The 14,132-nt window shown below is 43.0% G+C and overlaps 1 protein-coding gene across 5 annotated transcripts in view; it reads right to left on the bottom strand.

The window, feature by feature from the left end:
• The window catches only part of DENND4A (DENN domain containing 4A), a 587,116-nt gene that overhangs the window by 24,529 nt on the left and 548,455 nt on the right, over window positions 1-14,132 (bottom strand). For all 5 annotated transcript variants that reach the window (XM_078683021.1, XM_078683023.1, XM_078683019.1 and 2 more), the window contains one exon: window positions 13,155-13,272. In XM_078683021.1, coding sequence (XP_078539147.1) covers window positions 13,155-13,272 — 118 coding nt within the window. The remainder of the gene's footprint in view (window positions 1-13,154; window positions 13,273-14,132) is intronic.

Raw genomic sequence — 14,132 nt, forward strand, 5'->3', positions numbered from 1 at the left:
ATAACAACCGATAGGCAATCAGCTGTAAAGGCACACCACTGTTTGCTTCTCAACACTCAGTCTCTTATTGAGCCTAAACATGAATTTTCAGACCTAACGGCCCAGTATGATCCTGACATTATTTTCCTCACGGAGACCTGGGCTGACAGTATGTCTGACCCAGACATCAAGGCTGCTGTGCCGCGTGGATTTAACATTGAAAGATTAGATAGATCAGATAAAAGAGGTGGGGGAGGTCTAGCAATTATTGCAATTCGCTTGAGGCCAGTTTCACACCGGTGCATCATTCTGAGTGTGAGGCACTTAAGTTCAGTATCAGTCTGAACAAATCCTATACATTTCAAGGATTGCTAGGACCCCCTGGCCCAAGGAGGGGCTTTGTTGACAAAATCCAGTCTTCTCTGGAATCCAGCATTACCTACACAAATTTTACGCTGTAGGGGACTTCCATTTTCATTTAGAATCGCCCTCTGATGCAGATACAGGGTATCTGGTGACACTCTTAATAGTTTCGATTTACTTCAACGAATTGAAGCACCTACTCACATAGCCAATCATACATTGGATGGTATCTTTACAAAAAATGCCGAAAGGCTATAGACAAGGTTCTTTCACTTCCATGGTCAGACCACATAGCCATTTTCTTTCCAATCATGACCCAGGCCAGAGAGCTGAATCAAATAGTACAGCTAGAGTTATTGAGTACCGGCCATGGAAGGATACCAACCAAGGTGGATGCTCTACAGGATGCTCTCTCCAACTCTGTTCCTGTTTCTGTCAAGGACATTGACGATGCAGCAACTAGATATACGCTCTGGCTGGAGACAGCATGCACCAAAGTAGTGCCTGTGAAAACACTGAAGAGCCATAGGAAAAATCCAACTGCTCCTTGGTTTTTTCCAGCTTTGAAAGCAGCACAGCTGAGGTGCAGGCAGGAAGAGCGTTTCTGGAGGCTAGATTATTCCCCTGGGAAAAAAACATATACAAAAAAACCCTTGCGGAGTATAAAGAGCTCATTAAAGCAGAAAAGACAACATTTTTCGTAGGGAAAATCAGACTAGTAGCAAATTCCTCCAGGGAACTTTTTAAAATGGTTACAGATTTGTCGAATTGGAGCAACAGCAACTCCATTGTTCTGGACGAATCTTTCTACAACGAGCTGGCAGATTTCTTCCAATGTAAGGTCAGCTCTTTCTTTCTGGTATTCTATCAGCAGTCTCCCAGCACTGACCTCATCTTTAATTTGGAAGAAGCCTCGAATTCGGGTACGTTCATTGGTCTCGAGGTATCTCCCACCTTTGAGAATCAGCCTCGTGAGTTCCAACAAGTCTGGACCCCCCTCTAACCCTTGCCCTCCGGGGATCATCAACAAGCTGGCTAGTCAGGTGGTTGGGCCAATTAAAGATCTACTGAACCAAGCACTGGGTTCTGGGCACTACCCTGACCTCTGGAAAAGGCCTCTATTCTTCCTTTGGTGAAGAAACCCTCCCTGGACCCCAAGTTGGTGGACAGTGCTAGACCAATTTCTCGACTCCCCTTCCCGGCTAAGGTGTTAGAAAAGGCCATGAATGTGAACATTCTAACTTTTATGGACACCCATCAACTGCTGGATCCCGCTCAATATGGGTTTAGAGCGACCCACTGCATGGAGTCCGCACTGGTGGCCGCATCGGAGGAAATTAGAGTGAGGATGGACAAGGGTGGCAGAGCTGCATTAATTCGACTTGATCTCTCTGTCGCCTTTGATTCGGTCCACCACGTGCTTCTTAGGAAACGCCAGCACTCCTTAGACTTTAGGAGCACTCCACTATCTCTGCTGAGCTAATTTCTCGAAAATAGGCAACAGTGGGTCGAGATGGAAGAAGTAAAATCCAGCCCGTTCTGCCTCCCTTGTGGGGTGCCGCAGGGTTCGGAGCTTAACCCCACTCATTTCAACATGTACGTCATCCCCCTGGTGAAGCTTACTCTGAGCTTCAGCCTGACCGCACTATCTTAAGCAGATGACACAGATAGTGGTGTCCGTCTCATCTCAGTTTTAAAGTGATGCCAACAATTTCTGCAGTTGCATGGCTGCAGTGACGAGCTGGATGAAGGAGAACTGTCTTATATTGAATTCAGATAAAACAGAGGTATTGCTCTTTGGGAATAAGACTGCCTTCTTGAATGCATCCTGGTGGCCCCAGAAGCTGGGTCACCTGCCCAAGCCAGGACAGAAGGCAAAAAATGTGGGAGTAATTTTTGACACGAAACTATGCTTTGCTGCTCAGATCAATGCAGTGACCTCTGGGGGATACTTTATGTTAGGGGTCCTCAAAAAAATCCTCCCTTTTTTTCCAACGGACCTTCAGAAGACCATAATGCTGGCCCTCATAGGCTGTAAACTGGACTACTGCAATGCCCATTATCTTGGCACCTAGAAATACCTGGTAAAATAACTGCAGTCCCTACAGAATGCGGTAGCCAGAACCCTTCTGAAAATCCCTAAGTTTAAACCAGTATCTCATCTGTTAAACAGCCTTCATTGGCTACCGGTGGAGAAGAGAATCTCATTTAAAACTCTGTGCTTAATCCACAAGTCTCTTCAAGGTACTGGCCCCCTCTATTTCCAGGAGCGATTTAACTGGTTTGTGCCCAGTAGAACACTCAGATCTAGTTTGGTGCATATGGTCCTGATTCCCAGAATTAAACGAGTAAACTGTGGCGGTAGAACACGGGCAAAGTTATGGAATTCCCTTCCTCTTGCCCTCTGGTCCCCAACACAGCCTGCAGTTATTCAGAAAGCAGCTAAAAACCTGGCTATTTCCACCTGTAGACAACAAGGTCACTTAGATCTAACTCTGTTTGATGCTCCGTCCACAGTCCTTGATTCGCCTAGCGCTAAGACACCTTTGGGTAATGCGTGCTCTATAAAACTACTTCATTCATTCATTCATGCTTTCTTTTTGCAACGATCTGTTGGCTTCCCAGCTCCTGTTATTATGGACTGTTGGATTCCCCTGTTCATGTCCTTGGTATGTACCAGTACACTTCCTGTGCTCATGTCCCTTTAGGTATGGACTCGTTAGCTTCCCCTGCACATGTTCTTGTTGATTTCGACCATGGACTACTCCTGCTGATAGTCTTGTTTCTGGTACAGTACGCCTCCCAAACTGATCTTCTTAAGGCTTTGTTCTCAAAATCTGAAGGTTAATACTGTACACCAGTTATTACATTGCCGTTCAATGTTTCAGAAAATGTAATATTCCCAGAAACATATAAATATGCAGATTTGTATATTTTTGGGAGGAGTGTTGGCAAATTGTGAAGTAACAAGCAATGAAAACGTTATGGTTCATTCATATGCATATTTTCCTTACTATTATCGCCTATAATTTGACTGTGTTAACGGCAAACATCTTTTGCATGCATGATGCAGTTTCACTGTTGCAGTTAAACTGCATGACTCATTGCTGCATAACCACAATAGTAAAATATATGCAAAGAAGAAAATGTTCGGTAGTTGCATTACTGTTTATTTTTTCCTGAATGTTTTTATATAATATCTCTCTGGCCATTCGAGTGGTCTGTTGCTCCATTGCTGGTCCATTGCTTCCTCATGGTCATGTTCCTTTAGGAATGATCTTTAAGAGCACCCTGCTCCTTTCACTCTAACTATGACCACCGCCGCTTTTGTTTCTCTTGGCACCTTCCGCCTCCTAGCAACCCGCGTTATTTGGTATAGTCCAGTGATACTCAAAGTACGGCTGACTTTCACTTGCGGCCCACTGGGCGGTAGCAGCACTGGGCGGCTGTTTACTCGACTCAGCAATAGCATTACCAAAAATTAAATATACAGCAAGCACTTATTTAAAGGTTAATTACAGTTAGGTAAACGAAGTAACTAGGCCCTTAACTTTAGGAACACCTTCATTTTTAAAGACCGTAAATGTGTAAAAATAGGATAGTCTTTTTAAAATTCAAAAAGTGTATTTCATCGACATGTAGAACCATTTGACCTTAGTAAATCAAATTATAGCAGTGCATTCAGGAGTTGTTTAGGTGTCGCTAGCAAACACAGCGCATGCGCTGCTTTACTTGCGAGACTCTATTGTTGTCACTTTGCTGCTGGAAGGGAGACAAACTATGTGGGCGCACGGACAGGCGGTCATGGCGTCTCCTCTTTCGGCGTTTCGCATGCTCCTCCCAGCCTTGTCCGCGCGCACCACTTGCGGGATGCTGGTTTCTGGCGGCGCCCGCTCCTCGCAGGGATCTCGCGGTCTTGTTATGAAAGTAAGTGAGACGCCAAAGTATGCACAATTACAAATGTGGAGCACTGACGCGCTTCGGATCCTTGTGAGAGGGGCTCTCGCCTGTAGTGCAAGCGTACCCTTTCTGCCTACGACGAAATCAATTATTTGACCTCAGAAAAGGTTCTACGTTCTTAAAATCTAAGCTGGTGCATATTAAAATCCTGCAGGGGGTGCTTAGGAGCAGGTTACGCATCACTTCACTCTGTTTTAACCATAATCTCAACCATGCTCTTGAGGAGGGGGGAGGAGGGAGGAGGGAGTTCCAGCCCCGACCCATACAATTCTTGGCCTCGCTGCCAGGACTGCAGATAAGCCCTCAACAGTCTAACACAAAAAGCAACCGGTCTGATCTCGCCCAACCCCGGCTTGCAGGTACCAAACCCGTAGGTGGGATTCGGGATTCAGGAACCAGGGCTTGCTAAACCAGTGCAGACAGCCTGAGTCTCTCCACTTTCCGGTGTGCATGTCGTAGCGTGCCTGCGTCTGCGTTTGTGAACATATAGAGGGCTCCATGCCGCGCGGATACACACGTTTACGCGTCACCGAGCAGTGAAACAGGCCGGGCCTGGCGGCGCCTGATGCACGAAAGCTTTCCTTGTTTTTTTTATTCCGTACGTGACTTCATTAGAAAGCACTGAGCTGGTATCTAGAGTGTCCGGCAGGTCATGATGGGTTTGATTTGTAGCAAGGCCAACCCAGCCTTTTATCCTTCCGAGGTCGATACATTTTAGTGTGATTCTATTTTAGTATTTAGATGCTTCACAAACTGTGTCTGAAGCTTTATATGAAGAACACATTGTTATTGCATTTTATGCAAGGAAGAAGGGCCGACTCCTAATCTTCAATGCATTGCATCGAGCTGAGGAAATTTAAAAATAAGTACCAAAAAAAGTGGCCAGTTTTAGTCCGGTTTTCATCCCAGAAGCAGAACTTTGCATGAAGAGGGGATATTTAGCCCTTACACCTAACAGAGCAAATAGTTATAGATTTCTGCCTGATGGATGCATTTCAGGATTTTATCTCCCTTGATGTGGTAGGATGTTCGTTGCATGCTGGCCTAAGACAGAGAGCATGTGCTCGCAAGAAGTTTTATTTACTGAAAGGAGCTTGGAGCCCGCCCATTGCTTACCATTCATTGACTACATTGTCACTCTTATTTGCTGCCACTTAAGTTGGCCGGCGTGTGCCAGTTCCACTTTCCCTTCTTTTATGTGCAGCATGGACAAAGTCTTGGTTGACTCATTTTTACTAGTGCCGGCCTGCTGCAGACACAGATCGCAGTGACATTTTTCTATCTTTCCCTGTCATTTGTCGTGCTCTGTGTTGCTTCTTCCCTCCCACCATTCCCATGCTGGCCTTGTCATAGAGCTTTCTGCCTAACTTTTAGCCCTGCAGCATAACAAGACCTATTGCCTTTGCAAATGTTTGTTGCTTTAGCAGGTCTGTTGCCCTCTCTGCTTCTGACATTTACTATGCGACCCGCTCTAATCTCTGTACCCGAGATAATATTCCATACCTGCTGAAACCATTACTACTCAGATTGACTTTAGTCATTGCTATTTTCATAGTAATAATACATTATTCTGTAGATTAAAATAATCTTGTACTGTGAATAAATGTAAAATGCATTTGCAATGCAATGGGTCTCGCATTTATGTGAGTTTAAGCTATTGGCATTGTAAATAAAAATGCCTTTTATTTTATGCTTTAAAAACCAAAACATAAATAAAAGGCATTGTCATTTACAATGCCAATAGCTCAAACTTGCATAAATGCGAGACCTATTGCATTGCAAATGCTTGTTATAAATTGGTGTTGGATTTCTTAAGGGGTGCTGTTTAAATGCTTTACACTTGCTCTTCTGTATAAGCCTTCCTTCTCCATGCCACACCTACCCAAGGTAGAGCTAACGGTTTCACAGACGAAGCATACTGGTCCTAAAGAGTTGGTAAGTGTATTACAAAGTGAGGTTGCACAATCACACCATATAATACACCCTATTTCCTCACAGCACCTGAGTGGGAATCATGACAGCTAGATGATAATGTCGACTTGCTTGTTGGTACAAAGATGCTTTGAAGAGCCAATGTTCTAGGTATAGATTGATGGACATTTTCATTTTCATGTGGTAAGCTGCTACAACCTCCATGTATTTGGAGAAAGTCTGCAGTGCAGACTTGGACAGAAAGGAAGGACCTTGTATTCATAATGGTCCCTTGCTACCATTATCCTATGGAAGTTTCAATGTTTCTTGGTTTTTGGGATGAAAATAGGCATCTTGTAGATCTATTGAACATAAACAGTCTTCTTGATGGAGCTGAGGGTAGATTTGATGAAGCGCCAATCTTCTGATTTTTTCTTTGCAAGTCCACTTGTTCACTTTCATTAGGTCTAAAAAGGCCCTGTACTTGTTTTCCTGTCCTTTTTTTCCATTAGAAAAGAACAAGAATACATTTGCATATTTGTGAGGTGAGGGGGGACAGTTTCCACTGCATGTTTCAGCAAGAGGATGGAGACTTCTTGTTGCAGTTTTCCCGATGAAAGAGGAATGGTTTCTTTTGTGGAATGGAAGTTGGAGGACTTATTTAATTTGAGAGTGTGAACTCCGCAGGATCCCAGGAAGACTAACAGCGAAGGAGTAAGCTTAACCAAAAAGGGAGCGGAAAAGAAGTTAAAAAGAACACAAACCATCAGAACAGAGGCATCAGTACAAAGAATCTCAAGAATTGGTCATGTCACCTCACCAAAAACAGAGGTGACATGCGCACTCAAGACAAGCATACCACTGGATGACAAATCTGTGACGTGAACCATCCAATACTAACAGAGCATCTACATCTCAGCGCACCAACAGTAAATGCACTGTCAACAAAACAGTGCACTTCAATAAAGCCTGTGGCACTACAGCTACCAACAGTAGCAAAACAAGTGCAAACGCAGGCTTACACAACACAAACCCACCACTTAATGGCACATACACAGCGGTGAACTACCCAATCCTAATGGAGCTCCGCTACCCAAGCTTACCAGCTGTAACTGAACAGCAAACAAGACATTTTACAGACTATAAAAAACAGGCCCAAACACAATCAAATATGAAACATCATGGGGAACCGCCTCAGAAGCACTATCAAGATCATTCAGCCACAAAGTTCATGGTGATCCCCAATTATGCATCTAGAGGAGCACGATACTCTTAACAGAGGTGCAATTCTAAAATTAGTAAAGGAAATTTGCGCCCTGGCGCACATCAATTCATCACACCTAACGGCAATAGAATTTCAATCCCACCCTCAACAAAAAGATTGTGAAGCAACATTAGCTACTTGGGCCGCAAGCGATATAGCAAGTCTAGTGCTCAACCAACAAGAACTGTTCCAACAATGGTGGATCGAAGTACAGAGGCCAGAGTCTGCATGATACCCAGGACCACGTCTCCCAGCCAACATAACTACTTCTAAACCTAAGTTAAATGGGCCTCATCTAACAAACTCAAACAATAGATACATAACCTTAAGGGGGGCATTGGGTCCAGAATATTTACCCACAAGCTTGTTAAATCTAAAGATTGTGAAAGCAATAGGCAAAGGTAAATGAAGTGAGGCTCAAATTATTTCAACTGCTGTGTAGAAAACTCAAGAATGGCTTTGAGTTCCCCAAGCTTTAGACCCCCTTTGGTCCAGATGACCAGAAAATGTTCAAGAGCAAACTTTCATCAACATCGGCTCATGGAATGTATACAGCTTTAGCAAGCTCCGTTATGATAGTAATACAATGGATTTCCTCCGGATGTTGGACATAATACTACAAGAAACATGGACTCGAAATCCACTCCAGTAATAGATTACATGGAACACCACACTCCTGCCGTAAGGACATCAAGCTAAGGGCACTACAAGGGGGGCTTTCCACGTTCAACTCAACAAAATACAGTTGGTCTCAAGGATACATAGACTTAGCAGTAGAGTGGCTGCAGGCAACAAAAATGTATATAAAAGGCAAAAAGGTGATATTCCAACTGAATGTATATATTCATCCATGCAAAATTATGAAGGCAGAAAGGAGCACAACTCTGGTCCAATTAATAAAATGACTGCAAAACCTACACCAGAGGGCACACTTCATAGTTAAAAGGGACTTTAACACCAAACTTATACAAAAGCTATGTATTTTGCCCTTATCATCGGTTAGGAAATGTAAACACCTCACAATTATGGCTCAAACGCATGCTTGCAACAGAAGCTGGAAGCTTAAATATTCTAAATGGAACTGTATAGGAGGATATGCCTGCTGCCATAAAATTCACAAGAAGTAGGATCCGCTCAACCATTGACTATACATTATTAGTAGAGATTCATTGTTTTAGGTAAGGTCATTCCAAAATATCAATAGCATTGAAAATTACCACTTTTCCCAATACAAATAGAGCTAATGTCCCCAAACGGACTACAACAAAAGGACTAGCGTCGCTGCACATCTACTACAACATAAAACGTCCCAAATGGTGCAGTGCAAATTGAGAGCAAATAATGTCATTGGTCTACACCCACGTAAAACCAAAGCGGTTGTTAGTAGAGGTAAAGCAACACAACAGGTCAGACCTAATAAGGAAGTTCCTCACCATATTCCCGATCAGCCAAGCAGTTAATGCTAAGGAAGGAAGGAAGGAGGCCCTTCCATTGGGTGCAGGGAAGGAAAGAGTTGGTATACAAAGGACCTACGAGAACTGAAAAAACAAATTGCAAGAGAAGTAAGAAAAATTGCATCTCATTCAAAGCAAGGAAAGGAGAGTGACAAAACCGCGCTACAACAGATGAGGCTCTTTTTTAACAAAGAACGTTGTAATGCAAAAATGGTAGAGCAAGAGGAAACATGGAACAAGCTACTCCAGTCCAGTAAGACCCACAACAGTAAAGAAATATGGGTTTTGATAACCAGGCTAAGTCTGGGTTCAGGCCAACATCACAATGCAGGAATCTTCGAGGAAGGCTAGAAGTCACAAATACGGAAAATGAATGCACCACCTGCCATGGCACCAAAGGGAGAGAATAGTCCAACTGAAGTCAGTATCAACAAAGTGGAAAGACAATGGACCCCCGAAGACAAAAAGGGCACAGAAAATTTTAGAAAGGATCCCGGCTGCGCGGGAGGACAGATCAAAGAAGTTGAAAGCAGGAAGGGCACCGGACCCAAATGGGCTGCCAAATGCCAGCGTCATACACAATATAAATTTCTGTGCCAGATATTTAACCAAACTTTTCAATCAAATTTACGGTAAAACAGGATACCACCATTTTGTTTTCAAGGGACACCTCTAAGGTGCCCTCTGTGTGCAGGTATTAATAAATCCAACACTGGCCTCATTAATAATTTTCAGTTAAGCCATCATGTACCTTGTGAACTCGTTTTGACCAGTGTCCAGCAAACGTACTTAAAATGGCTTCCTTGTTCCCTTGTACTAACAGTGACAGAGCTAACAAGCACTGGGGCATATCTGCTCATGCATATATGTCCTCACATGCAGTATAGTGCACCCTGCCTTAGGGCGGTAAGGCCTGCTGTAGGGGCGACTTACCTATACTGTATGCAGTGTCTGTGGGCATTGCACACATGGATGTGTGCCATGTTGTGTTTTCACTTTTGTCTGCACCAAAAGACACGCAGCCTGCAGTGGCAGTCTGTATGTGTTTAGTGATGGGTCCTTTAGGGTGGCACAATTCGTGCTGCAGCCCTTGAAGACCCTCTCTAGCCTCCTTTCTCTAAGTAACAGAGGTACCACTTGCTAGGGATTTACAGGGAGTGTGAAAGGTATTGCCAACTGGGGTACAATTCCACAGTTTTGGGAAAGAGATCTGGCACTGGGGTCCTGTTAAGCAGAAACCCAGTGTACTTCCAGTCAAAATCACATCAAATACCAGGCAAAAAGTGGGAGTGATTATGTCAAAAAAGGGGCACTTTTCTACACATCATGCCTTTATTGACAATTTCTTGGAAGTCCTGATGTTTATCTCTGTGAACCTAGCAGGTGCGCTAGCAGCTTTCATAAAAAAAGAATATGTCCCACAAACCTTTCTGCCCAGCGAATCCAATGTTTTGCTTTCCATGTCAGGAGGGACAGTAGATGATGGAGCCATGGCATATAGTTTCAGAGCAGCTGAGGAGATGACATAGCCTGGAATAGGATCTGAGCGAAGAAAAGATGGATCCTGATCCGGTGGTCTGGTTTTTCTCTGTTAGGTGCGCTGGAGCCACCTTAACAGCTGATTCTAAGTGACCTGGCACCAAAGGTGGGAATGTCTAGTTGCAGATCTTTGATGACATGTCTCAAAAATTACCGAAGCGGATTACCAACGTGAATGTAGTAGTAGTCAGTAAATCAATATTTAATTTGGTAGCACCCCTAATAAGTACCTCCTGGAAGATGTTGATATCATCCACTGAAGATATTCTCACTGGAGGAGAATCTGTTAAAGTTGGCAAATATAGTCATGAAGAAGATGTGGTATTACGAGATCATGAGGATCCTGATCTCGATGTAGAATATCTACTCAATCTGGAATGTGAACATCTGTGAGATCTTGAGCGACGATGACGGTGGGATCTCGATCTTGACCTAGACTTATGGCTGCGAGGTCTGATGTGACAGCAGTGAGATCAATGGTGCCTTGGTGTAGGTGTCACTAGTACAAGAGACTGTGGGGGCTGAGAAGGAGTGGCTGGTTTTATTGCAGCAGACATACATCTGGAATAACTAGTAGGAGAAGGAGGCATAGTAGGAGGCAGGGGAGACAAATGTGGAGGTGTGGATTCCATTGGAGCCTGAGGAGGTATTGGCAAATCTGTAATGGTCACTGCCGAAGTCGGCATGGATGGAGAATAGGCTCTTGAGTACTCCGAGCCAAACCCTGATGGAAGTTTGCGTGCTTTCATCCATGAAAGCAACTCCATTCTCTTGGTGAGAAAAAGTTGTATTATGTCTCTGTGGCGAAGTTCTTGGCATTGTATGGTGCTCTCTTCCTGAACATAGTATGTTTTATCGACGTTGAACCAGCTCATGACAGTGAGCATGTAGGTGCTATACCTCTTCTCAAATTTGATTTCCTTGATATCGAATTTGAGAGCACTGTTTTTTACTAGATCATCTCCTTTTGGATTTCCCTCCTTGGGAGTCCTCACACCATGACATAAGGACACTTGCAGAGAGAAGAGGCTCTCCTCGCTCTTCAAAAGGCTCTCCAGCTAGGGAGTCTTGCTTTCTGCGGTGCTCCACTTGGCCACAGAGGCAAATCTTCTCTCTCTCCCTCAAAGTGTGCCTGAAAAAGTTCTTGCATTGGCAACACTTCTTGGGGTCCTGAGAGTCAGAAAACACAGGATACTGATTCTGTGGGGGTTTGTTTTTGCCATTTGTCTGCCACATTCTGGGCAGTTTGCAAAAAGGTGGGAGTTTGAAAAAAATCGAATATATTTCTTTTCAGAAAAATATCTAAAAATATTTTAAGCCCTAAAGCACATAAGTGAATCAATTTATATGGCAACAGATGAAAACTTTTGAGAGCAAAAAAACTTAAAAAGGCAGAGCTCTGCTCAAGAATCCTTTCGGCAGGAGCCGGAAAAAACAATTGAGTAAACTGCCACCTGCAGGGTATACTGGGACACCAGCTGCCTCCTGTACAGCTACACTGCCATGTTTACCCCTTGTCTTACTCTAAAAAGAAGTAAAAAGTGTTTGTGAAGGTTTTTTAGAAAGTCATCTTTTCTAGTAACCTTTAATGTCTTAAGCTTTTTTGGCTTCCAAATGTTAACGCACTTTAATATAATTGGCAATATAGCTTGATCTAAGGCTGCAAAATGTAACATTTGTGTCCCATGAGCCTTGTGACCGTTTCGAAGTAAGGCAAAGTAAATGTGACTTTGAAAGAACTGCTACAGGGTCTCTGCATGTGGGTAGGACGATGTAGTGTTCATGATTATCAACTGAGATCCCCTGAGAGATAACCAGCCTGAACACACTGTTTTCTTTCTCTGCAGCAATTTGGGAACTTAAGGAAACATTCTAACATAAATTCCCTTCCCAGATCACAAAAGAAGCTCAAGATGTAATATGGTTCTTGAACGTTTTTAGAGGAAGATGGTTTTAATTGCCTTTGTTGCAGTTCGGTGCTCGGTTACCTTGAACCAGGTAGAAAGCATGGTGTTCCACTCAGTGACATCTATATTCTGGAGGTACAGCCACCTTACCTTTATTTTTTAAAGGGCAGACATTAATGGCTACATATTATTTGAAGTATATTAATAAGAACTTAAATATAACTCTACCTAGGACTCAACATCACCATTTAACACTGTTTCAATTAATTTATTCTCGTTTGGAGACAATCACTAGATGAGCTGCCCTATTCTGTATGACCAGAAGCCTCTTTGTCACTTTTAGAAGAAGGTTGAAATAAATGTATCAATACTTCAGTCACTATAACAGACTGAATATGTAAAGCTTATAAGTGGCAGTGTGAAACAGGGAAGTATTCACTACCAACCCTGCTTCGTTCTGCCACTAGTAGTTTATTGTTTGGTGATTAGTATTGTCAAGGCATCAACAGGCCATTCGCCATTGTTTAAGAAGTGGCATGGTCCTTTCCTGAGTCTACCGTGGAGAATGAGGATTGTTCAAATTAAGGCCTTGGGAAGCCTGCACACATTTGACAAGACAGAAAATGAGAATTCACCTTGTGACACAGACGCATGTAACTAAAATTAGTAACTCCACCCTTAAGCACTGTCTCACTTGCATGCAAAATTCAATTTTTCTCTCTCAATGTTCCTTTTTATCAGGAGAACCATAAAGGGGATAAACACAGAAGATCTTACGCTGTGTGTTCCAAAGGATGTAGAGTGGCTGCCAAGGGTCACGATGCAGCTTCAGATTGTCCCAGAGCATCTGAATAAGCACATACTTGCTATCCTCTGACATACAATCCTGGGGAATCTAGAAAGAGACATTTATAAATCAATTATACCAAAGCTATTTCATCATCATCATTTGCAAATTCAAATGTAACAAAACATGTTCCTGGAGAAAACGGTCTACGCGGCACAGGGGTGTCCTAGGAAATGGTCCGCTGTATGGTGTAAGTGGAATACCTTCGGGGAGATATATGTGCAGCCCCTGTGGTCCCCTTTGAGGATGAGTTTTTGTCTCCCTGAAACCCGATTACCAGTTCGAATGGGTCCTTACTAGCTGTAATGCCTAAAGGTATTTGCAAGGTAACTTGATTTTATGTAACTATACTGTTCTGCCGAATGGCCTTGTTTATGTTTAATAAAAAGATATCCCCCCCCAAAAAAATGTTCAAAACAAAACATAGTTACCTGTTACGCTATTAGTTCCGTGTGACTATGCTCTTAAATTACCATCTGCTGAAGCTGTCTGTTCTAGGTAAACTTGTTTATACTATTTATGTCATGTTTATTACTTGTACAGCAAGTATGCTGTTGTGAAACAGATCCACAGTGCTATCAAACAACAGAAGAGGGAAGAAGGGACATTGGTGGTAGTATGAGAAATGTAAAAGAAACATAGGGGAGAGGCAGGAATGAAACATGTTATGCAGTATTGGTTGCCTTTATGACACTTATCCAGCCTAAGATAGTATCTGAATCCCAAAGGTGATCAGTTATCACCCAATATGGAACATTTCTTTGGTAGATATTCCTTGTCACAACTTCACTTTGAAAAGAAACAAATTTAGCTCCAGTGTTCTTTTAGACACCCATGGAAGAATACTAAGTTAGAAAAGTATTATAGAACACTTCCTTTAGGCTCAAGAAGCCAATGGAGAAATATTT

This window comes from Lissotriton helveticus, chromosome 3_1 (genome assembly GCF_964261635.1).
Source record: "Lissotriton helveticus chromosome 3_1, aLisHel1.1, whole genome shotgun sequence".
NCBI classification, from domain to species: Eukaryota; Metazoa; Chordata; class Amphibia; order Caudata; family Salamandridae; genus Lissotriton; species Lissotriton helveticus.